General features: G+C 45.5%; 1 protein-coding gene across 2 annotated transcripts in view; it reads right to left on the reverse strand.

Annotated features, from left to right (window-relative positions):
• Window positions 1–931: 931 nt before the first annotated feature.
• Window positions 932–26,171, reverse strand: part of ADAM10 (ADAM metallopeptidase domain 10) — a 31,019-nt gene continuing 5,779 nt past the window's right edge. For both annotated transcript variants that reach the window (XM_087952776.1, XM_087952777.1), the window contains 12 exons: window positions 25,882–25,973; window positions 24,332–24,454; window positions 23,261–23,353; window positions 17,903–18,062; window positions 16,291–16,451; window positions 15,139–15,310; window positions 13,043–13,187; window positions 11,997–12,180; window positions 8,841–8,940; window positions 5,251–5,471; window positions 2,318–2,414; window positions 932–1,283 (listed from right to left, as the gene is read on the reverse strand). In XM_087952776.1, the coding sequence (XP_087808902.1) occupies window positions 1,150–1,283; window positions 2,318–2,414; window positions 5,251–5,471; window positions 8,841–8,940; window positions 11,997–12,180; window positions 13,043–13,187; window positions 15,139–15,310; window positions 16,291–16,451; window positions 17,903–18,062; window positions 23,261–23,353; window positions 24,332–24,454; window positions 25,882–25,973 (1,682 nt within the window). In that variant the 3' untranslated portion in view covers window positions 932–1,149. The remainder of the gene's footprint in view (window positions 1,284–2,317; window positions 2,415–5,250; window positions 5,472–8,840; window positions 8,941–11,996; window positions 12,181–13,042; window positions 13,188–15,138; window positions 15,311–16,290; window positions 16,452–17,902; window positions 18,063–23,260; window positions 23,354–24,331; window positions 24,455–25,881; window positions 25,974–26,171) is intronic.

Here is a 26,171-nt window from a genome sequence, read left to right on the forward strand (position 1 = left end):
TGCCTCTTTGGTGCTTTTCTTGATTGGGGTATTTTTACTTGATTGTTGGTCTGATGGTCTGACCTTGGCGTTGATCCATGGTGATCTGGGTGCTATGGTGGAAAAGTGCTGGAGTCTTTTTGCTCTCTTTTGGGCTGGTTGATGATCTCTCTTGCATAGTTATAGGTGTTGTTAGTGTCTATGTGTCTATTAATGGCTGATTGTCAGAGTGGCAAGGTTCTAGAAATTCCCTGGCATTTTTGGATTATCACATTTTCCCAATTGAAACTATGGTTAAATCTGTCTGTATGTTGTCTGTATCATCTCCCTTCATCTCTCTTACACACACACACACTATATCTATCTATCTATCTATCTATCTATCTATCTATCTATCTCTAATCTCTCTCTCATCTTATCCATTCATCCATCCATCCATCCACCCATCCCTATCTCATCCATCCATCTATCCATGTATCTATCTCATCCATTTATCCATCCATCTAGCTATATCTCATCCATCTATCCATCTATCTATCTCATCCATCCATCCATCCATCCATCGCATCTATCTATCTATCTATCTATCTATCTATCTATCTATAATCTCTCTCTCATCTATCTTATCCATTCATCCATCTAATCTATCTATCCATCCATCCCTATCTCATCCATCCATCTATCCATGTATCTATCTCATCCATTTATCCATCCATCTAGCTATATCTCATCCATCCAACTATCCTATCTATCTCATCTATCTCATCCATCCATCCATCTATCTCTATCTCATCTATCCATGTATGTATGTATCTATATCTATCTATTTATCTATCTACCTTATCTATCTATTTAATCTATCTGTTTATCTATCTATCTATCATTTTGAATAGTTGGAGACTCCACAGCCTCTTTCAATCCTCGGATGAGCAGGCATCCAAAGCAATTCTTTAAAATAATTATTTTTTAATGAATTGTTTTTTTTTAAAGAGAAAGAAGCAAAAAAAAAAAAAAATGGAAAGGGAGGGAAAAAGGAAAATTAGAGGGATCCTATCAGTAAGAAAATCTTCATAGTTGATTTTTTGGTTTTTTTGCACTTGAGTGTGATGGCTCGTGAAATGTTGGTGTTTATCCGTGCCGCAACTGGAAGTGTGTGTTGGCAGATGCCGCTTAGCAAAGGTCCACAGGGCCAGAACGTAGCTTTTTCTGATGCATTTCGACATAAGCCTCCTTTTCCCAGTGAAGGGAATTGTGCTGTTTCTTCCTCTGAAGTGCCTTGTGAGAGATCCCGGTGAATGGTTCATCTGCAGGGAATCACAGAACATTGAATAACAGGATGGGAAGGGACCCTGGAGGTCTTCTAGTCCAGCCCCCCCGCATCATTAGCCCATCGAGATTCTCAGTCATTCAGACCATGGTTGTCCCAAACGTACTTTTTCAGGAGGCAACTGGACTTTCTTGTTTTTTTGTTTTTTTTCTTTGGAAGACGTTTCGCTTCTCACATCCCAGAAGCTTCTTCAGTTCTAACAGGATAGTGGGGAAGGGAAGGATTTATATTCCTTCCTTCCTTGGTCATTTGCATCATTTGAGAGAATCATTGAGGCCACTTGGAGGTTTATCTGTGTCCTCGGGGTCACCTGAGTGGTGCTCCTGGTTGCTGTAGTCTGCAATTTTTTCCCTCTGGAAATCCATTCCTACTCCCACCCCATTCCAAGGGTGTTCATCCCAAATTGCAGACTACAGGAGCCATTTGCACCACTTGAGGTGACCTTGAGGACACAGATAAACCTCCAAGTGGCCTCAATGATTCTCTCAAATGATGCAAATGACCAACTGTGTCTGCAAGGAATATAAATCCTTCCATTTCTTTACTATCTTCATTAACCTTAAGGGAGCGACTGGGTGGGGGAGAATGCAGTCCGCGATGTTGGGCTTGTGCGCAATGTTGCGCATGCGTAATAAGCACTGACTCGGTGGGCAGAAAGGGGCGGGGCCAGCCAGGGGCACAATCTGCCGGTTCTCCAAAATGCGCAGAATCATAACAACCGGTTCTATAGAACCGTTCTAAACCGGTAGAATCCAAACCCTGCTGCCCGGGGGACAGTGAAAAAAAATAAGTTTGATCCTATTCAACTCCGAGAAGGTTCGTGGAGGTGATCTTACAGAGTTCAAAGGTCACGGCCGGTAATCTGGGGAAATCTGGGAGTTGAAGTTCAGGCCTCTTAAAAGTGGAGAAGATGGAGAAACGGCACTATCTGCTCAAACCTTTCCTAGCCTAGCTGGGTGCATTAAAAAGTAAGCACATTTTCACACACACACACACACACACACAAGTTACCTGGTTTACTGCTGACTGTCCGTCCGAAGAGGAAGACAGTGCCAGCCATCATGGCTGCTAAGGTTAAAACCACCAGAAGGATAACACACCAATGTGTCTGTAGAGAGAAAAAACACACCGACGCACAATTAGTGCCAATGGACAAGAAGTACCTAAAGCCAATTCTTCTTGGCGAATCGGCTCTTGATAAAATGGGTGACATATAAACTGAATGAATGAATAAATACATTAAATAAATAAATACTAGACAGCTTCAGCTATTGGGCAGTTGGAAAAAAAATTAACTGGAAAAAAAAATACTTGGGGATGCTGGGATTTGCCCCGTGGATGCTTTCCAGGTAGTCCTCGACTTACGACCATCATTTAGCCCCAAATTTCTGTGGCTAAGCAAGACAGCTGGTTAAGTGGGTTTCGACCCGTGTTAGGACCTTTTGGGCCACGGTTGCTAAGTGAATCACTGCAGTTCTTGATAACCCGGTTGTTAAGCGAATCTGGCTTCCCCATTGACTTGGCTTGCTTGCAAAAGTTCGCAATAGGGGGACTGTCGTAAATGCGAGACAGTTGCAGAGCGTCCGAATTTAGATCACGTGACCACAGAGGATGCCGCGACGGTTGTAAAAACAGTCATAACTCACTTTTGGGAGGGGTTCTGTTTAACTTTGAATGATCACTGAACAAATGGTCGTAAGTCGAGGAGCCCACCTGTACTAAGCTATGGACGAAGTTTGGATGTTTGTCTTCAATTATCAGCCCTTCCAGGTAAACCAACAGGAAACACAGCTATATAAACTAACTAGCTCGATACCCGTGCTTTGCTACGATACTATGTTGTCGGGCTTAGTTTTGGGGGAGGAAAATAAGGGGGGAAAATTCTGCCTCTGCCTACCAGCATCCATTGGTGTTCATCTGGCTAGCGTCCTGTCAGGGTGAGAGAGTTGAGGGCTGTTTGGAAACTGAAACAGTATTTGCTGTGTGAACAAGACGACAGCAAGGAGCCTGGGCGTGGCTTAGCACAACTGTTCTGTAGTAAAGCTGCTTGGTGCTCTGAAACTGAAACTAAAACTCCTCCTCTGCTTGTGTTTTGCATTTGGAAGAGATTTCTTTTCAGGTGGGGAGGGGGAGTAGAACTCCTTAGTATCAGAGCGCGTTAATAATAATAATAATATAGGAAATACTAATGCTCTGATGATGTCATTTAGAAAAATCCTTTCTTAGTGAGCACCTAGAAGCCAAGAGGAACATAACAGGCCAAATTTCAAGTTTGTAGGATTTACGGTTTTGGAGATTTTGTGATGATGCATGAGGGGTATTTCGCTTTTATATATATAGATTCTACTTTATCGCAAGTCTACCTTAACAGAATATTGCATGTCTGGAAGGACAAATCTCCCACTGTCTCTTTTTGTAGCCGACCAATTAAAATGGGTCCTTCCAAAATTGCTTCCTCTGACCGTTAAGCATATGTGGGCTCCTCCACCTTTTATCTGATGGTTACCTGGGCAGCATCTTTTCCCTCCATTCTTTAAGATTGTTTCAAAGGTGGTTTTTCCAAAAGACAACTGGAGTTCCTTGGTTTTTTTTTTTTTTTTTCCTTTGAAAACATTTCGCTTCTTATCCCAGAAGTTTCTCCAGCTCCTCAGAACTGAAGAAGCTTCTTGGATGAGAAGCAAAAACATTTTCAGTATCAGCCCTGGAGCCATTTCCCCCCCTGGCACCACCAGCTTCTCTTCATTCAGTTTCTCAAATTTTACTAGTTTGTCAAAATATACAGAAACAGAAAGAAAAATGAGAATAATGGGAAGACAGGGGAGGAGAAGGGGAAGAGGAAAAGAAAAAGTATAGGATAAAAGGGAAACGAAAAAGAAAAAGCGCCAACATCTGACTTTTTTTCGACACAATAGAATAATAACGTACAGCCTCAACTTTTTGACTTTTGCAGAATAATATATATACTCGCCATTTCTATAATGACAAACCTATTTCTTTAAGAACAAACCTATGGGCAAAACCAAAAATTTAAATTTTCATTTCCCACCCACCCACCTCGAGCAAAAAGTCCAGAAGCGGTTTCCAAATAGAAAAGTGAAACATTTTCAAAAGAAGAAGGGGGGAAAAAAAACCCAAGAAAGTCCAGCTGCCTTTTGGAAAAAAGCATCTTTGGGACAACCAGGACCTGGATGGTTGAACATCTCCATAGACCAGAGGTCACCAACCTTTCGGATCTCAGGGAACACCAAACTCGTAATTTTAAATCCCGCGGACTAGAGACCCTGGGAAAATCCCCCAAAAAAGTCTGCAAGAAAATTCCCCACCCCGATTTCTTACCAAGATCATTCTTTATTTGGGATTGCAAGATACCGTCTCCAGCTCCGTTCTCGGGGGGAGAGGGAAAGAGAGAGAGACTTTTGGCTTCATGCAAGGAAAGCAGCAGAAGCAGCCAAAGTCTTTCTCTCCCGCCAAACTCCGCCAGAAACGAGTCTTTGCCAGTGCAGCCTCTTGGAGCAGGAGGCCTTGCGGGGTCCCAAAGACTCATTTCTGGTGGAGTTTGGGGGAGAGAAAGAAAGACTTTGGCTGCTTTCCTTACGTGCAGCCAAAAGCAGAAGAAGAAACAAGTGGAAAGAAGCAGCCTGGTGGCCAGGCCAGGCGTGTGGGGCGAGTGGGGCAAGTTCTCTCCCCCTCTGCCCTTTCCCCCACCCTCACTACCTCGTGTTCGCAATGCAAGCGACGCAAGCCTTGTTCCTGTGGGCCATGTGGGTGGCACAGCCTTGTGTTCCCACACAGCCTGGATTAATTGCTTTGGGGGTGACATTTCTCTGCGGACCACCCAAATTTTCTCACGGGCCACCAGTGGTCCCCGGCCCATTGGTTGCTAACCACTGCCATAGACATCCTTCAAGGTCCTTCCCACCTCCATCCACGCAGGATGTCCTCACCTTCATCCAGCTGGCCGGGTCCTCCATTTCGATGAAGTCCAAGATGAAGTTTTTCACCCTGGCGATGGGGCCGTCTTCATCTATGAAACGGCAGGTGTGGAATTTGTCACAGTAGCCGTTCTTGTCGCCGCACGGCGAGCCCGGGAGGAGCGGGATATCCGAACTGTTGAAGACAGGGTCCCAGATCTTCGAGGAGGTGCTGGTGCAGGTTTCGGCTTGCCCTAGAGAAGCCATTGGGAAGTGGGGAAGAGAAGAATAAACGCTTGAGAGTTTGGCCGTCTCTGAGGCAAGCGCGACGCGGTTGAAGCTCCCCAGGATCTGGACACAATGCAGCAAAGATGAACACGTTGCTGAGAATAGGAGCGGCTACGGTGAAGGATTAGAGTTGCCAACCTCTGACCGCTGAAGCTGGTTTCCAGTCTTATATCTAAGGAAGAAGAACATTTGTAGCTCAGAGTTGAACTGTGGAGTCTGGTGCTTTCTCTGAGCTTGGTTTTGTTGCAGACGTTTCATGACCCAACTAGGGAACATCATCAGTGCTAGAAGGGAGTGAGATTTGTGGAGAGGAGGAGGAGGAGGAGGAAAAGACTAGCAGTGATAGAAGAGGATGAGCTTTGTAGAGAGGAGGGGGAAGAGGAGAAGGCCTGTGCGGTCTGGTGCTTTCTCTGAGCTTGGTTGTTTTGTTGCAGACATTTCATGCCCCAACTAGGTAATATCATCAGTGCTAGAAGGGAGTGGAATTTGCTGAGAGGAGGAGGAGGAGGATTGTGGGGTCCCTGGTGTTTTGTCTGAGTTTGGTTGTTTTCTTGCAGACGTTTCATGAGCCAACTATCATCAGTCCTAGAAGGGAGTGGGGTTTACTCTTCGTTTATATACAAGTAGCTTGCCCTGGCCAAAATAAGAGAATAAATAGAGCAAACTTGCACCCTCCCTTCTTTTCCCTCTCCATGTAGTTCTCAAATTACAACGGTTCATTTAGTAACTGCTCCAAATAAACCACCACAGGAAAAAAAAAGTGACTTACAACCAGTTCTTGTCCTTGAGGTTGTCACGGGGTCCCCCACAGTCACGTGATCAAAAATTTGTGGCAACCTGCGTGTATTTACGATGGTGGCAGGATCCTGAGGTCACCTGATTCGTTTTTTTCCACCATCCTGGCCAACTTCAGACTAGCAAAGTCAATGGTGTGGGTGTGTGTGGAAGAGGAGCTGGATTCACTTAAGGACGGCATGCTTTACTTAACAATTCTAGTGATTTGCTTAACTGTGGCAAAAAAGGTACATTCAGGTGTGACTAACGAAGGAAGTGCTGGTCCAATTGTGGGTGTATGTCAAGAACTAACTGTATAGTACTGTAGTGTGGAATGGCTGGCTGAGGAATTCTGGGAGTTGAAGTTCACACATTCTAAATTTGGCTCGGGAGTTCTGGGAAATGAAGTAGTCCCTCCATCCTAAAAACTGGAATTCTGGGAGTTGAAGTCCCACACATCTTAAACTTGGCTTAGGAGTTCTGGGAGTTGAAGTCCACCCATCCTGACATTGGAATTCTGGGAGTTGAAGTCCACCCATTTTAAAGTTGCCAAGGTTGAGAAACCCTGATCTATCTATCTATCTATCTATCTATCTATCTATCTATCTATCTATCTATCTATCATCTATCTATCTATCTATCTATCTATCATCTATCTAATCTATCTATCTATCTATCTATCTATCTATCTATCTATCTATCTATCTATCTATCTATCTATCTATCATCTATCTAATCTATCTATCTATCATCTATCTATCTATCATCTATCTATCTATCTATCTATCTATCTATCATCTATCTAACCTATCTATCATCTATCTATCTATCTATCTATCTTCTATCATCTATCATCTATCATCTATCTATATCTATCATCTATCTATCTATCTATCTATCTATCTATCTATCTATCTATCATCTATCTATATCTATCTATCTATCTATTATCTATCTATCATCCATCTATCTATCATCTATCTATCTATCATCTATCTATCTCTATCTATCTATCTATCTATCTATCTATCTATCTATCTATCTATTATCTATCTATCTATCTATCTATCTATCTATCTATCTATCATCTATCTATCTATCTATCTATCTATCTATCTATCTATCTATCTATCATCTATCTATCTATCTATCAATCATCTATCTATCTATTATCTATCTATCTATCTATCTATCTATCTATCATCTATCTCTATCTATCTATCTATCATCTATCTATCTATCTATCTATCTATCTATCTATCTATCTATCATCTATCTATCATCTATCTATCTATCTATCTATCTATCCCTCATCTATCATCTATCTATCTATCTATCTATCTATCATCTATCTATCTATCTATCTATCTATCTATCTATCTATCATCTATCTATCTATCATCTATCTATCATCTATCTATCTATCTATCTATCTATCTATCTATCTATCATCTATCTATCTATCTATCTATCTATCTATCCTATCTATCTATCTATCTATCTATCTATCTATCTATCTATCTATCTATCTATCTATCTATCTATCTATCTATCTATCTATCATCTATCTATCTATCATCTATCTATCTATCATCTATCATCTATCTATCTATCTATCTATCTATCTATCTATCTATCTATCTATCTATCATCTATCTGTCTATCTATATCTAGATTAGATTAGATTAGATTAGATATATATAATTAGAGAGAGCTTTAAAGCACTATAAAGCGGTATGTAAGTCTAAGCGCTATTTCTATATATATAAAAGCGAAATACCACTCACGCATCGTCACAAAATCTTTAGAACTGTAAAGCCTACAGACTTGAAATTTGGCACGTATGTTCCTCTTGGCTTCTAGGTGCTCACTAAGAAAGGATTTTTTGAAATGACCATCAGAGAGTATTTCCTATATTATTAACATGCTCTGATGCTAAGGAGTTCTACTCCCCCTCCCCACCTGAAAAGAAATCTGTTCCAAATGCAAAACACAAGCAGAGGAGTTTCAGTTTCAGTTTCAAAGCACCAAGCAGCTTTAGTACAGAACAGTTGAGCTAAGCCACGCCCAGGCTCCTTGCTGGTTCCTTGCTCACTCAGCAAAAACTGTTTCACTTTCCAAACAGCCCTCAACTCTTTCACACACTGACAGGATGCTAGCCAGATGAATACCGATAGATGCTGGTAGGCAGAGGCAGAATTTTCCCCCTTATTTTCCTCCCCAAAAACTAAGCCCGACCACAGAGTTTCATACCGAAGCACAGGTATCTAGCTAGCATTGTATAATGGAAAGCTGACTCTTCACCCCATTTCCCAAATGAAGGAATTAGGAGGTGGCTGTTTTCATTTAACGACCACTGCAAAAAAAACATTGTAAAATCAGGTTGATCATAGGACCAATGGTGTTTTACCCCCATTATGACTTAACAACCGTTAATGGGCAGGCTCTGTTACGGTAATAACTTGTGGACTATAAGCCGGAATTCAGCATGGAATGAGTTAAAGGTTTTGTGGATTCCTTTTGCACAGTCACAAATGTTGGGGACACGGTTAGGCACCGACCTGGTAGCTGGCAACACAGCTGGCATCTTCCTTGCAGAGAGCTAGAGCCACATTGGCATTCCTGTAGCCCATGCTGGAGGCAGAGGGACCCTTCGCAGAGCTGGAAGGCAAAAGAGAAGGTTTTTGCCAATAGTCCTCCACTTAATGGCCGTTTGAAGTTAGGAGATTACATTTAGGCCTGGTTAACCACTTTGGGATTCGGCCTTTACCACCGCATGATTCACTTAAGCACCTTTAAAAAGAAAGTTGTCCTAAAATTGGCTCCGGTTGTGGTGGGTGCTTTGACTTAGGACGGAAATTCTGGTGCTCATTGCGGTTGTAAGTCAAGGACTATCAATCTGTATCAAAATAATGTACTTCTATGATCCTGGCTAAACTGTTGAAAAATATGTCCAAGGCATCACGAAACCGTTTAGTTTATTGCCATTGCACCTCGTGCAACGAAATCAAACACCAGCTTCAGTGCACGTCATGACCATGAACGTAAACACAAACACACAACCTTCACCCTCCACACATTGAATTGAAAAACCCCGACACCGCACCAACACTGCATTGTACAGTAGAATTCAACAGAGATACTGCCCTGGGATAGAAGCTGTTTTTCAGCCTATTTGTCCTTGTTTTTATTATTCTGTACTGTCTGCCAGATGGTAATAGTTCAAAAAAAAAAGGGGGGGGTTCCCAGGATGAGATGGATCTTTGAGAATGTTTTGAACTTTCTTAAGGCAGCAGGAGCTATAAAGCTCTTCCAAAGAGGGGAGAGGGCAACCCATGATCTTCTGGCCAATGACGTTAACCCTCTGGAGTGCTTTCCTATCTGCCACTGTGCAATTGGCAAACCATACAGAGGTGCAGTATGTTAAAATACTCTCTATGGTGCAGCGGTAGAAGGTCACCAGCAGTTTTCCATCCAGTTGTTGTTTCCTGAGAAGTCTCAGGTTGTATAATCTCTGCTGGGCCCTTTTGACCAGGGCTGCAATGCGAGCACCCCCAGGTCAGGTCCTCTTTTAGGGTAACATCCAGAAACTTAAAACTGGCCACTTGCTCCACTCGGTCTCCATTTGATAAGCAAGGGCTGGATGTCTGATCTGTTCCTTCAAACAGCGTTGGAAGTGTGAACTTGGATATTTCAAAGGTTCTTTTTTTTCTTCTTTTCCTCAAAAGGCGACTGCATTTCCTTTGTTTTTCCTTGAAGATGTTTTGCTTTTCATCCAAGAAGCTTCTTCAGCTCTGACTGGAGGGTGAGGAACGGAAGGATTTACACTCCTTGCAGACACAGCTGGTCATTTGCATCCTTTTTAGAGAGCCCTTGAGGCCACTTGGAGGTTTATCTGTGTCCTCAAGGTCACCTGAGTGGTGCAAATGGGTGTGGAGCCTTCTTGGAACTGCTGAAAGGACGGTGTTGTAGACTGGAGATAGATGATGTCCTCTGCCTCTGTTGAGTGAGGGCTCTTCCATTTTGGCACAGATGGCCTCTTAGGGCCCCTCTTTCAAACCAACGGCTCTCTCTGTCCAAAATATGGACTTTGTTGTCTTCACAAGAGTGGCCTTTGTGTTTTAAATACAGATGGAGGACTGATGGGTTTGTTCTCCTAGGTTGTGCCATGCGTTGAACAGCCCGCTTTCAACACAGGGATACGACATCCTCTATCTCCACTTTACAACATAGACCTTTCAGCAGTTCCAAGGAGGCTCCACATCCATTTGCACTAATCAGGGGATCCTGAGGACACGGATAAACCTCCAAGTGGCCTCAAGGACTCTCTAAAAGGGTGCAAATGACCGGCTGTGTCTGCAAGGAATATAAATCCTTCCGCTTCCCACCATCCAGTCAGAGCTGAAGAAGCTCCTTGGATGAGAAGCGAAATGTCTTCAAAGCAAAACCAGAAAGTCCAGTGGCCTTCTGAAAAAAAAAGCACCTTTGGGATAATAACCAAGGCCTGGATGATTGAGAATCTCCAATGAAGACTTGAATATTTTCCCCCTGCACAGTAAATTTTTTTGGAAAATTAAAAAAATTGCTGGGTACAAATTCATCAAGCAATGCAAAAGATACATTATAGGTAGTCCTCAACTATTCATTTAGTGACTGAAGTTACAACGGCACTGAAAAAAAAATGAGCTTTTTTTCGCACTTAATGACCGTCACAGTATCCCTGGGGATCACGGGATCAAAATCTGGGCGCCTGGCAACCGGTGTTTATAAGTGTCCCAGGAATCACATGATCACCATTTGTAACTTTCCCAGCCATCCTTTTGACCGCATGATTCACTTAAACAACTGCAGCGATTCACATAACGACTGCGGCAAAAAAATGTCCTCAAATCCAGGACCAAAAAAAAAAAAAAAAGTCATAAGCTCAGGCTGTTCTTAACAACTGACTCGGTTAGAAATGAAAATGTTGGACACAGTTGTGGTCGTAAGTCAAGGACTACCTGTGCAGCTTGATTGGATCAGGAGTAAAAAATTTTTTCTTCCAATTGCCAACAAAACAGCCATCAACCTCCAAGGGATCATTTTCTACCCTACCCCTCTGGTCAATAGAATAGAATAGAATAGAATAGAATAGAATAGAATAGAATAGAATAGAATAGAATAGAATTCCTTATTGGCCAAGTGTGATTGGGCACACAAGGAATTTGTCTTGGTGTAAATACTCTCAGTATACATAAAAGAAAAGGTACATTTGTTAAGAATCAAGAATCATAACATACAACACTTAATGGTAGTCATAGGGTACAATCAACAATCAAATCATACTAGGAAACAGTCAAGTGGGAGGGGATGGGTGATAAGGAGTGGTGAGAAGATTAACAGTAATAGTAGTGTACACTTTAGTTGAACAGTGTTGAGGGAATTATTTGTTTAGCAGTGTGATGGCTTTCGGGGAAAAAACTCCCCTTGTGTCTAGTTGTTCTGGTGTGCAGCGCTCTATAGCATCGTTTTGAGGGGTTGAAACAATTTATGTCCGGGATGTGAGGGGTCTGTAAATATTTTCACAGCCCTTTTTTTTGACTCGGGTTAGGGTTAAGCCAGTTTTCCCCACCCTTGTGCTTCTTAACTCGTCGGTGGTAGACTGCTCTTGAGCCTGGAGGCTCCCTTTGGATGCCAAGTTCACATTAGCATTTCTGGATGGCCTCCAGGGAACTTACCCCGTTCAAACACAGGCGGAGGCCGAGGCCGCAGGGGGTGAAGTTGGCTTTCGGTAAGGGCTCCGGACACGTGGGGTTCCCTCCTGTGCAAAGGCTGCCCAAAGCACAGTCATTCTCTTCCTGGCACCGTTGTCCCCGAGGTTTAAGGACACAATTCTGGTCACAACAGGGTCCTTGACTGGGGCTGTAAGAGGGAGGGTAGGGAAGGTTAGGGATAGGTAGGTAGGTAGATGATAGATAGATAGATAGATAGATAGATAGATAGATAGATAGATAGATAGATAGATAGATAGATAGATAGATAATAGATAGATGATGATAGATAGATAGATAGATAGATAGATAGATAGATGATAGATAGATAGATAGAGATAGATAGATGATAGATAGATAGATAGATAGATAGATAGATAGATAGATAGATAGATAGATAGATAGATAGATAGATAGATAGATAGATAGATAGATAGATAGATAGATAGATAGATAGATAGATAGATAGATAGATAGATAGATGATAGATAGATGATAGATGATAGATAGATAGATAGATAGATAGATAGATAGATAGATAGATAGATAGATGAATAGATAGATGATAGATATGATAGATAGATAGATAGATAGATAGATAGATGATAGATAGATAGATAGATAGATAGATAGATAGATAGATAGATAGATAGATAGATATGATAGATAGATAGATAGATAGATAGATAGATAGATAGATAGATAGATAGATAGATAGATAGATAGATGATAGATAGATGAGATAGACAGATGTAAATAGATAGATAGATGGATGATAGATAGATAGATAGATAGATAGATAGATAGATAGATAGATGATAGATAGATAGATAGATAGATAGATAGATAGATAGATAGATAGATAATAGATAGATAGATAGAAGATAGATGATAGATAGATATAGATAGATAGATAGATAGATAGATAGATAGATAGATAGATAGATAGATAGATAGATAGATGAAAGCCTTTATTGTCATGTAAATAAACAATACCAATTCGTCACTGCTACCTGCACTCTGCTCCTGGTTTCAACCGGCACTGGATTCCCCTCGGCTCTCCAGCACCATAGCAGCAGGCGTCCTCATTGTCGCTCCCAACGTCGCATTCTTCTCCTGGATCCACAATCTGGTTCCCACAGATGGGACGGTCAGATTCTGGAAAGGAAGATGGAGAAGAGTGGAAACAGTACTTATTCCCAGGAGAAAGTTTGCAAAGTTTGCTCGATCATTTGGGTGTTGGCCTGGAACAGAAGTCAGGCCATCCCATATCGGCTGCAGTGAGTGTTAAAAGCATAGCGGAGCCTCTGTGCTCTGTGGCAGTCTACCCGCAAGACTTCACAGCTAAAAAAGGGAGGCTTGATTTCATGGCTTGCGTCTCAGCTTCTCAAAAGCTGTGGTTCTGGACACTGTTGTTCTGTCCTAGGCCTCCCCAAAAAGCACTAAGTCAATTCTGAATCCCCCTCTTTGATTACATTAATTGTGAATTTATTTCATTCACAATCAGCCCACGGCTTGGCAAACAGTCTTGTTGAAGGTATACTAATTAGCTCAGACCTTTATCAATCCTGGAACGCTGCCGGGTAAAATTCCACACTCAGTGCTGACAAGGAAGGCCTAGGTTACACAGACAAATCTTCACGAGGCTGGAACGAACAAACGAACGAACGAACGAGCATGTTGTTTCTTACAAAAGCCCCCTCCCCTTTTGCTTTTCTTTTAATCCTGATGGGAGGGGCCATTCATCGTCCACCTGCGGCCATCCTCCCACGTCGACCCCGAGTTCTTAATTGTGCCTTCTTTTTGTCAGCTCTGCGCATGCTCAGGCTGGGAACCGGTTCCAGAAGCTTCCCCGCCTCACTGCTGTCCGAGCCCAAAGGCAGCTGATGACTGCCAGCCTGCCCTGGCCCTATCTTTGCCTTTGATGCAGAGCCCTCTTCTGACCCTTCCTCAGCCTCCAAAAATGGCCTGGGTTCCACCCCAACCTCCTCACTACTGTCCAATTCTGCTGCCAGCTCCGCCAGCCACGGCAGGCCACAACAACTGTGAAAAATACTGCCAAGCCTCCCTGGGAAGAGAAAGTCTACCTTTGAACTCCCGTTGATGGGAGCCATAATAGACCCTCCATGGGCAGGGATTGTCTACCCATATTTGTTAGTCAACAACAAGATGAGGATTATTGTCTTCCAACTTGGCGTCACATTGGCCACAGTTGTTTAGATCAGGGGTCAACAACTTTTTGGACCTCAGGGACCACCGAACTCATAATTTTAAATCCCGTGGACCACTAATATAAATTTTGACTGACAGTGGCTTGCTGACATTTTCCCAGGGTCTCTGCAGAAAGCAGCAGAGACCCTGGGAAAATCCCCCAAAAAGTCTGCAGGAAAATTCCCCATCCCATTTTCCTACCGGTCAATCATTCTTTATTTGGGATCACATGATACCGTCTCCAGCTCCATTCTCAGTGGGGGAGAGAGAGAGAGAGAGAGACTTTTGGCTTCATGCAAGGAAAGCAGCAGAAGTCTTTTTTTTTTCCCCAAACTCCAACAGAAATGAGTCTTTGTGAGACTTGTTGCACCGACGCAGCCTCTCGGAGCAGGATGCCTTGCAGGATCCTAAAGACTCATTTCTGGCAGAGTTTGGGGGAGAGAAAGAAAGACTTTTGCTGCTTTCCTTGCATGCAGCCAAAAGCAGAAGAAGAAAGAAGCGGAAAGAAGCAGCCCGGTGGCCAGGCGAGGTGCATGGGGCGAGTGGGGCAAGTTCTCCCCTCCGCCCTTTTCCCCCTCCCCTCACTACCTCGTGTTGTTCGCAATGCAAGCGACGCAAGTCTTGTGTTCCCGCGCAGCTTGGATTAATTGCTTTGGGAGTGACATTTCTCTGCGGACCACCAAAATTTTCCCATGGACCACCAGTGGTCCCTGGCCCACTGGTTGGCGATCACTGTCTTAAAGTGTCCAAGGCTAGGAAAAACGATCCAGCCCCCCCTGCCACTGAGAACCTAATCCAGGATCCTTGGAACTCCCGGCCACCAGAAATCAAATTTTTTTCAAACTGGATTTTTGTTCCGCCATCTCAAGGATTCAAACCCGCGTCGGATTCTCCGAACCTGCGAAACAACGATCCTTCTTGCGCTCCAGAACATTTGAAATGTAGGCGATGCTACACGGAGAGAATTTATCGTTATTGAATTCGGTCCCGTCTGTGGCGTAATTGAACATCAGGAATTTCCCCCGACTGGTGTTGAAATCAAACCGGGAACATTCTTTGCTCTGGTCATGCTGTAAGAAAAAAAATGGCAGAGAAGGAGACCAGGGTGGACTTAAAACGATCCAGAGTCAAACTTTTAAAAATTGACAGCAGGGGTGTCAAACTCGAGGCCCGAGGGCCAGATCCAGCCTGAGGGGGTGCTTAGATCTGGCCCATGACGCCCGCCATTTTGGAAATAGCAATTGTCTGGCTCACAGTGCCGGCAAAAATGGAGCTCAAGAAGGAAAAAACTCAAGAAGGCGCCGTTTTCGCTGGCAGAGCAAGAGTGGGCTGCTGGAGGTTCACAGGAGTTTGGGAGACCCCCTTGCTAAGAATCTGCACAGTTCAGAGAACCCCCAAATCCCACTCCTGGCTGGCCCCTCCCCTCCTGCCCCTCCCCTCCCACGAGTCCCCACGCGGCCCGTTTTGGATGCAGGTAAGTTCAAGGTGTGTGTGGAGGCAACTGGGAGGGCAAAAAACTGGAAGTTCGGGAAGGCCAGAAACAGGCCCGTTTCCAACTTCCAGAGAGCCTCCGCAGCCCAGGGAGGCCGTTTTTGCTCTTCCCGGAGACTCGAGGAAAGCCTCCGGAGCACGGGAAGGGCAAAAACGCACCTCCACCACCGCCGTGGTGCAGGAGGCCGACTAGGCCACACCCACACCCAGCAACCAGGCAGAGAAGCAATTGCTACCATTTTTGAAGGCCACCCCTGTGGCAGAGGGCTGCAGGAGGGTGTCCCGGCTAAAAACGGAGCTCGTTGAGGGCTGCGCACAGTCCTCCCGAGCTATGTTTTCGCTGGCAGAGGGTGGCAGAAGGCCGTGCTAGCTGAAAACAAAACTCAGGAGCCCATTTTTGCTGGTAGAGCGCTCGGTCCACTACAGGCACCCTCAACACGAGTGACTTCAAGCTGGCCGTGCCCCCCTCCGTCGTCCCCCTGTCAGATGCGTCCCTCAATGAAATTGAGTTTGACACCCCTGATTTACAGGATGGTCAGCCAGAAAAAGGAAGGCTCACGGGCGCGCCCAGGCTGTGGCCGAATTCATGTGCCAGGGTGATGTGGATCATGCGCGGAGGGAGCAGCTGGCCATACTTCTGCAGCGTGATCAGCCCCGTGTTCAGGGAGGCTTCTTTCTCCTGGAAATGCTGATATTTTGAGCAAATCCCTCCGAAGTCGTCTGCAAACGACAATCACAGTGAAGAAGGAAAGAGTGAAGATGTCTAACTTGCACGCAGCCAACCATCCTGGGTAAGGCCGCACCTGGAATATTGCACCCAGTTTTGGTCTCCACGACATAAAATGATGTTGAGACTCTGGAAAGAGTGCAGAGAAGAGCAACAATTGTGGGATTGGACACCAAAACACGAAGAACAGTTGCAGGAACTGGGCCTGGCTAATCTGGTGAAGAGAAGGACCAGGGGAGACAGGATAGCAGCCTTCCAATATTTGAGGGGCTGCCACAGAGAGGACGAAGGGGTCAAGCTATTTTCCAAAGTACCAGAAGGCAGGACAAGAAGCAACGGGTGGAAACTGATCAAGGAGAGAAGCAACTTAGAACTAAGGAGGAATTTCCTGACAGAGAGAACTTTTAAAAGAGATTGGACAACCATTTGTCTAAAATGGTTTAGGGTTGGACTAGAAGACCTCCAAGGTCCCTGTGTTATTCTGTATTCTATAAATGTTCAGAAGAGAAGAACTAGGGGTAATAGATAGCAGTCTTCCAATGCTTGAGGGGCTGCCCCAAAGAAGAGGGAGTCAAGCTATTCTTCAAAGCACCAGAAGGCAAGACAAAGAAGCAACGGATGGGAACTAATCCAGGAGAGAAGCAACCTAGAACTAAGGAGAGATTTCCTGACAGTGAGGACAATTATTCAGTGGAACAACTTGCCTCCAGAAGTTGTGGTTGCTCCAACACTGGAAGTTTGTAAGAAAGGGGCGTGCATAAGCGCACAATTGTGCCTACCGTCCCTGTCCTATTGTCCCCAATTATTCGTACCCATTTCCAGGGGTGGGATTCAACCGGTGTTTACTACTGGTTTGGTGAGAATGCATTTTACATGCACGCACACAGCATTTGCAAAAAAAACAAACTCAGCTGTGCTGCTTGGACAGCTGAAAAGCGCTGTGCGCGGGTGCGTAGCATTTGAAAAGCCTCTTCTTTCCTGCTTTTTCAACCTCAGCTGTGCTGCGCAAAGCAGCTGAGGTTGAAAAAGCAGGAAATAAAGGACAGCCAAGAGCCCGGGCAGGCGGGTAGGCCAAACGGATGAACCAAAGGCTGTTGCAGCGAACTGGTTCGGTGTCTGCTGCTCTTCAGAGCTACCGGTTCTATAGAACCGGGCCAAACCGGTAGCATCCCACCCACCCCTGCTCATTTCCTGTATTTATACATGTTTATTATCTTGTAAGCTATTGACAAATAAATAAAAATAAAATAAAAATAAAATAAAGTAAAGTAATTAGAGAGCACAGTCCTTGACTTATGACCACCAACTGAGCTCAAACGTTCTGTGGCTAAGGGAGACATTTGTTAAGGGAGGCAACGAAGCTGTCGCTGCTCCACATCAGGCCCGTTTGCTGTGGGAGATGGAAGTTCCGGTGGGCGGATCAGAATCCCGCAGAGCGTCTCACCTGGTTGCCCATTGAAAGCAACGCCAAGGACGCCACTGTAATCCCGGTCGGTCAGCAGGTAAGATAAGCAGTAACCGTTCCAGTTGGCTTTGGAGTGCAGCATAAGCAACATCTCCGGACTGAGGAAGGGGGTCTCTGAAGGGTCTCTTTCTTGGACGATCTGCAGAAGAGGGACAATCCCAAAGCAGGAACGGATGATACAGAAGAGATCTCGCTCCCATGTGCTCAATGATCACTTACATAGTCCTCAACATACAACCACAAGGAAGCCCAGAATTTCAATTAGGAGTTATTTGTTGTGGCCTCTGGGCCGCCGGTCACTCCAGCAGCTGAATCAGAGGAGGAAGAGGAGGAGACGTGAGAGTCAGGGGTCAGCATCAGGACAATCTGGGAGCTCCGAGGGGGGAGAGGGAATGGAGCTGGCAGAGAGAGAGAGAGAGAGAGAGAGAGACAGAGACAGAGAGAGAGAGGGGAGAGAGGGATGAAAGAGAAAGAGAGAGGAGGGATGAAGGGAGGAAGAGAAAGAGGGAGGGAGGGAGGAGGGAGGAGGGAGAGAGAGAGGGAAGAGAGAGAGGGAGGGGGAACAGGAGGGAAGGAGAGAGAAAGAAGAGAGAGAGAGGGAGAGAGACAGAGGGAGAGAGACAGGGAGGGAGGGAGAGAGAGAGGGAGGAGGAGGAGGAGGGAGGGAGGGAGGGAGAGAGACAGACAGAGGGAGGGAGAGAGAGGGATGAAGAGAAAGAGAGAGAGGGAGGGGGGAATGGGAGGGAGGAGGAGAGAAAGAGAGGGAGAGAGACAGAGGGAGGGAGGGGGAGGGGGAGAGAGGGAGGAGAGGGAGAGAGGGGAGGAGGAGTGGGAGGGAGAGAGGAGAGAGGGAGGGAGGGAGGAGGAGAGGGAGGGAGGAGAGAGAGAGGCCATCCATCAGTCCTCAGATGGAGAGTCAACAGCCCCCAGGTCTGGAGGTGACAGATGAAGAAGAGGAGGAACAGCTGAGTCCAGTGCCTGATGCACAGATGCACAGAAGGCAGAGGAGAGGAGAGCAGTGGAAATCTATGGGCCGGTCCTTGGGATGGAAGAGCCACCACTGCAGCTAGCGAAGGCCCCACCCCTCCCTAGCTCTGGGGATAAAAGGCAGGGGGCAGAGATGAATAGGGATGACAGACAACTATTCATCTCCCTGCCGGACAGATTTGTCAGTCTGTTGTAAGAGAGAAACTTTTTGCCAGGGCTCCTAATAAAGGAATCATTGCTTCAACTCCAGAGGGTTTGTTGTGTTTGGGAAGCTGAGTCCGCTGGGTCTTGTAAGTCAAGGCACCACAGGACCGGACTGTCAACTCGTAAAACATTCCTTTGCCTTGTTTTAGTAGTTGCCATTAAAAAAAAAAAGGGGGGGGGGAGGAAGGAAATCTGGAAGAGCAGTGCAGCCGTTGGAAAGCAAAAGTACATTCCAACTCTTCTCTTTAAAAGATTGTAACTAAACTACCAGAGCTTTTGCCCGGGAATATATTTAATTGGAGAACATGAAAGATGACACCCAGCCTGTGAAGGGGCTCAATTGGAGAATCTGATTGATGACACACCCAGGGGGGGAGGGGGGGGGGAAACAGGTTCACAGGGGACTGTAAATTACGTATGCCAGAGTTGGCTTCATACAAGGCAGTGCCAGTAGGTCGCCTCTAATGAATCTTTTGAAGTGTTTTTGAAGTTTGGCTCAAGAATCATGATTTAATTAGGGCGATTGCTGGAATCCTGACACAGATGATTTTGCGACCATTTTACAATGGTTGTAAAGTGATTCACTGTTTGTCATTAAATGAATCGCCATGGTCATTAAGTGAAATGACTCCAGCTTATCCAATGGGCATTTTTTTGCCCCAAAACGAACCCCCCAAAATTGACATTGCAAATTGAAACATAGCAAAGGACTGTCACATGACCACAGGACACAGCGCCCAGGTCACATAGACTGAATGCCTAAAAGATTTAAAACAGGGGTCCCCAACCACCGGGCCGCGGACCGGTACCGGTCCGTGGAGCACTCTGTACCGGGCCGCAAAGAAAAAAAAATAAAAAAAATGGCGGCTTTCTTCGCCTTCGGTGAATGCTGCTGGGATCAGGGATCAAGGACACAAATGAGAGAAGGGAGGGAGGAAGCAACCAAAGCCTGTCCTGCTCTCCGGCTCAGCGGCTTTGGTTTCCTCCCGCCTCGTTCCTCTCTCAGTCGCTCTCTCGCTCCTTCACCAGCCCAGGAAGAAACTGCTTCAAAGAAGCCGGGGGTGGCTTTTCCTGTCACCGCAGCTCCTCCGAAGCGCCCGTTCACCCCACCCGCCCACAGCGGGTTCAATCCAGTGCTCCGTTCTGTCTGCCTGCCTGCCTGCCTTCGTTTCTGGTTGATTCGAGCAGCTTCGCTGAGAATAATAACTATTCGCCACTTTTTATCAGCCAAGCTGCTCCGAAACAACCAGAAACGCAGGCAGGCAGGCAGAACGGAGCACTGGATTGAACTGCGCGGGTGGGCGGGTGGGGGGTGAACGGGCGCTTCGGAGGAGGTGCGGCGACAGGAAAAGCCACCCTGCCGGCTTCTTTGAAGCAGTTTCTTCCTGGGCTGGATGTTAGAGGTCCATCGTAGCTCTGAATGATCCCTAAACAAGGACTACAGGAGCTTCCTAGGGAAAACACACTGACTAAATGCTCCTCATTCAATTCCTGTTTTCACCAAACAGAGATAAGAGAAACATCTGCATGAAATTTTGTAGCTACACAGCTGGGCAAGACCTAGAACTAGAGAGACTGCAGTCAGGTGTCTTTAATGCTAGTTGTAGGGTAAACATAAAGTTTTGGGAATGGAAAATAGAATCTCTCCCCCCGCCGGTCCTTGAAAAAGTGTTTCTGCTTGAAACTGGTCCCTGGTACAAAAAAGGTTGGGGACCACTGATTTAAAAAATGCTCTGAGTTTTGACCATCAGCTCTGGCCACTTTAAATTTACCAGGTGTTGGTTGTCTCCTCCAATCTGACTGTTTAACTCAGTCAGGCGAAACCCCAAAACACAAGAATTAGTTAGCTGGCATTCAGAACAGGTAGTCTTTGACTTAGCAGCAGTTCATTTAATGACCAAAGTTACAACGGCACTGAAAAAAAAGTGACTTAGGACTATTTTTCACACTTACAAAATTTTTCACACTTGCAGCGTCCCCATGGTCATGTGATCAACATTCAGAAGCTTGGCAAGTGTTTTGTATTTATGACGGTTGCAGCGTCCGGGGCAGAGATAGTATTCAGCAGGTTCTGACCAATTCTGGAGAACCGGTTAGCGGAAATTTTGAGTAGTTCGGAGAAGCGGCCAATCCCACCTCTGACTGGAGATTTTGCAGTATATCCTTCCCCTGCCACGCCCACCAAGCCACGCCCACAGAACCGGTAGTAAAAAAAATTTGAATCCCACTACTGGTCCTGGGGTCAAATGATCCCCTTTTGCGACCTTACACAATACAGAATAACAGAGTTGGAAGGGACCTTGGAGGGCATCTAGTCCAGGGGTCGCCAACCTTTTGGACCTCAGGGACCACCAAACTCATCATTTTAAATCCTGTGGACCACTAATGAATTTTGACTGACGGTGGCTTGCTGACCTTGGTTGGTGGGAGAGAGAGACAGACAGAGAGAGAGAGAGATCCGATCTAACTTCGGAGGGCTGGCGGTGATGTTCCCCCCCTCTCTCACACACACACAGGTCCCTCACTCACACACACACAAACACAAACACACCCTCCAAGGCAGCCACATTCCTAACCTGCTTTTTAGCTCCATTCTCAGGGAGAGAGAGATCCAATGTAACCTTGGAGGGCTGTCTGTGATGTTCTCTCTCTCTCTCTCTCTCTCTCTCTCTCTCTCTCTCTCTCTCTCTCGCACACACAAACACACACACACACACACACACAGAGGTCCCTCACACACCACATCTCGCAGCCACATTCCTAACCCTGCTTTTCAGCTCGGTTCTCAGGGGGGGAGAGAAAGAGGGTATTCTGTGATCCCAAATAAAGAATGATCGGTCGGTAGGAAAATTGGGTGGGGGATTTTCCTGCAGAATTTTTTTGGGGGGATTTTCCCAGACAGACAGAGACCCTGGAAAAATCCCCCCAAAAAAGTCTTCAGGAAAATTCCCCACCCCGATTTTCCTACCGACCGATCATTCTTTATTTGGGATTGCAGGATACCGTCTCCAGCTCCGTTCTCAGGGGGAGAGAGAGAGAGAGAGAGAGAGAGGGAGAGAGACTTTTGGCTTCATGCAAGGAAAGCAGCAGAAGCAGCAGAAGTCTTTCTTTCTCTTCCCCCAAACTCCACCAGGAATGAGTGAGACTTGTTGCGCCAGCACAGCCTCTTGGAGCAGGAGGCCTTGCAGGATCCCAAAGACTCATTTCTGGTGGAGTTTGGGGGGAGATAAAGAAAGACTTTTGCTGCTTTCCTTGCGTGCAGCCAAAAGCAGAAGAAGAAAGAAGTGGAAAGAAGCAGCCTGGTGGCCAGGCCAGGCGTGTGGGGCCTGTGGGGTAAGTTCCCCCCTCCGCCCTTTCCCCCCTCCCCTCACTACCTCGTGAGTTCGCAATGCAAGTGACGCCAGCCTTGTGTTCCCACGGGCCATGTGGGTGGCGCAACCTTGTGATCCCACACAGCCTGGATTAATTGCTTTGGGGGGACATTTCTCTGCGGACCACCCAAATTTTCTCACGGACCACCAGTGGGATGCGGCCCACCAATTGGCAACCACTGTTCTAGTCCAACTCACCCACCCACCCAAGCCGGAGACCATATACCATTTCAGACAAGGACCTTCTGATAAGTATAGTCAATGGGGAAGCCAGATTCACTTAACAACTGTGTTACTAATTTAACAACTTCAGTGATTCACTCAGCAAATGTGGCGAGAAAAATGGATGCCCCCCAAATGAGTGGCCTCATAAAATGGGGGCAAAAACTGACTTAACAGATTTCTCACTTAGCAACATACATTTTGGACTGAATGATTGAAGATGACCTGCATTTGCTATCAGGGATTTTTTTTTTTCTGGAAAACCGGAAGTAAATGCCAGTTTACTTTCCGAATAAAATCTCGATCATGTGACTGCAGGAAGTTGCAAACAGCTGTAAATTTGGGCTGGTTGTCTAGTGTCCAAAATACGATCACATGATCTCGGGTGGGTTGAATTCAGGACATAAATACATTTTTTTTAGGTTTGTCATAATTTTGAACGCTGCCTAAGCATCTGCAATTGCATCATCGCCCTTTTAAGATTTAATTACTTTTTCTGGAAAACCTAATGACAAATTCCCCATAATTCTGTCCAAAAGGAGCTGGAACCTACTTTGATCGTCTTAACTTTGAATTCGATGGTCCCGATCCGGCCAAATTCAGCAGCTTCGTAAATGGCGTTCACAGCTTTTACATAGCTGGCAATCTATGAAAAAAGGAATTATCCAGAGAGGTCTCTTGGCTGGGTTCACACAACGCTTGTATTCCTAGGGTCCTATAAGACATCAGATTCTGTTACTATAGCTCAGTGTTTCTCAACCATGGCCACTTTAAGAGGTATGGACTTCAAGTCCCAGAATTCCTCAGTCAGCCCTTCACAGATTTATGATGTGTGAACTTCAACTCCCAGAATTCCTCTGTCAGCCCTTGACAGATTTATGAAGCGTCGACTTCAACTCCCAGAATTCCTCAACCTTTGGCAATTTTATGAGGCAAAGATTTCAACTCCCAGAATTCCTCAGTCAACCCTTGATAGCTTTATGATGTGTGGACTTCAACTCCCAGAATTCCTCAACCCTTGGCAACTTTATGAGGCATGGACTTCAACTCCCAGAATTCCTCAATCAATCCTTGGCAGTTTTATGATGTGTGGACTTCAACTCCCAGAATTCCTCAGTCAGCCCTTGATAGATTCATGAAGCTTTGACTTCAACTCCCAGAATTCCTCAGTCAGCCCTTGACAGATTCATGAAGCTTTGACTTCAACTCCCAGAATTCCTCAGTCAGCCCTTGACAGATTCATGAAGCTTTGACTTCAACTCCCAGAATTCCTCAGCAAGCCATGTCGGCTGGCGAATTCTGGGAGTTGAAGTCCACCCATCTGGAAATGGCCAAGTTTGAGAAATGCCACTAACTACCCAATCCCATTTAGCCCAGCTTAGCGTCATGTATGGATGCAACTACAGAATTAGCCTATCCTTCTTCAGAAAGTGAGAGATAGGGATGACAGGAAAGGGACAAGCGTGCCCAGGAAAAGGGTGACCTTTGAAAACTCCCCCTCCCACCTCCCGTTGTTCACCAAAGGCGGGCCTAGTCAAAGAAGTATACCTGTTCTAGCTCCACCTCCTTTTATCTTGACCCTCCCCTTCATCCTTTTTTTTTTTTTTAAAGAAGATTTGCACACCTGGGCGATCACAGCTTCCACGGAGCCAAACCGTTGATAGAACAGGTGATCGGCTTGAAAATGAAGCAGGCAGGACGTCTTTGAATAATTCAAACTCCTCCTGGGGCGATGGGTGTAGTTTGCCTGTGGAGAGAGAGACCATGAAGTAGGTGGGGGTGAGAGATGGAATAACTTATACTGGCAGTCCTTGACTTACAACAGTGACCATTCAAAGTTATGACGTCACTGAAAAAGACGTCTGACCATTTTCGGCACTTACGACCGTTTTGCAAACCTCCCCACAACAGTCACGTGCTCAAAATTCAGACTCTGGGCAACTGACTCACCTTTATGACGGTCGCAAAGTCCTGAGGTCATGGGATCCCCCTTTTGCGACCTTCGGACAAGCAAAGTCAATGATGGAGCCCAATTCCCTTAAAAACCGTGTGACTAATTGACCAACTGCAGTGATTCCCTTAACCGCTGTGGCGAGAAAAGATGTAAAATGGGGCCAAACTCACCAGTGGTGGGATTCAAAATGTTTTATTACCGGTTCTATGGGCGTGGCTAGGTGGGCATGGCCATGTGACTGGATGGGTGTGGCTTTTTTCCTTTTTTTGCAGTACCCCTCCTCCATTTTTGGGGCCTTCTGGGCCTCAATACTGGACAAAGCAGTAAGACAGTGAGGGGAATCCAGGCATAGCTGATCATACAAACAGCTGATCGTCGGAAGGGGGAGAAAAAAAAAGAAATACCTTAAGGAGTGACTGGGCAGGGAAGAACGCAGTCAGCGATGTCGGGTGATAAGGACTGACTGGGCAGGGAGGGGGAGGGAGGGGGGCGGAGAGGGGGAGGGCAGGCAGGGCACGATTTGCTGGTTCTCCGAACTGTGCAGAATCGTAACAACCGGTTCTATAGAACCGGTCTGAACAGGTAGAATCCCACCCCTGACCGTACGCCACCAGACTTGAAATTTTAGGCTTAGATAACTATACCGCCTTCGGTCTGACCTAAGCGTAGTACATAAAATTATACATTGCAATGTCCTACCTGTCAATGAATACTTCAGCTTCAACCACAACAATACAAGAACACACAACAGATACAAACTCAAGGTTAATCGCACCAAACTTGATTGAGGGAAATACGACTTCAGCAGCAGAGTGGTCAACGTCTGGAATATTCTACCTGACTCTGTGGTTTCTTCCCCAAACCCCAAAAACTTTAACCTTAGACTGTCTACTATTGACCTCACCCCTTTCTTAAGAGGTCTGTAAGGGGCATGCATAAGCACACCAATGTGCCTACCGTCCCAGTCCTACTGTTCCCTTTTATTCATATCCATTTCACGCATTCATAATGATGTTTATACTTATATTTGTTATCTAATACATACTTGACAAACAAACAAAATTTTAAAAAGTCACTTTTTTCAGTGATATTGTACCTTCAGTCACTAAATGAACTGTTGTTAAGTCGAGCACTCCCTGTATTTGGTTAGCAATTTAGTGGCGTGGAAAACTCATTGGTTTTATCACAATGAATGCTTCTTTTTTTTCTTTTTTCTTTACCTTTGCTGTCAGCTGCCATTGGAAATCTTGCAGTTGTTGGTGCAGTTTCTGAGCCAGAGATGCTGATTTGGAGTCGTGCAGAAGTTCATAATCTACAAGACACACAATCATGATGTTCTGTCCTCGCTGCACACATTTATCCTGTGTGCAGCTTGACATGGAAGCTAAAATAAAGCAGATCCAGGTGTTTTGTTAAAGGAAGAGGGCAGGTTTAGCTGCATGTCAAGCTGGACGCAGGATAAAGCGTAGGGAGGAAACAGAACACGTGGAAAATAGCCGTGCTGGGTATG

This window comes from Notechis scutatus, chromosome 1 (genome assembly GCF_049901735.1).
Source record: "Notechis scutatus isolate UNSWTSFEM ecotype Mainland chromosome 1, rNotScu1.2, whole genome shotgun sequence".
Classification (NCBI taxonomy): Eukaryota; Metazoa; Chordata; class Lepidosauria; order Squamata; family Elapidae; genus Notechis; species Notechis scutatus.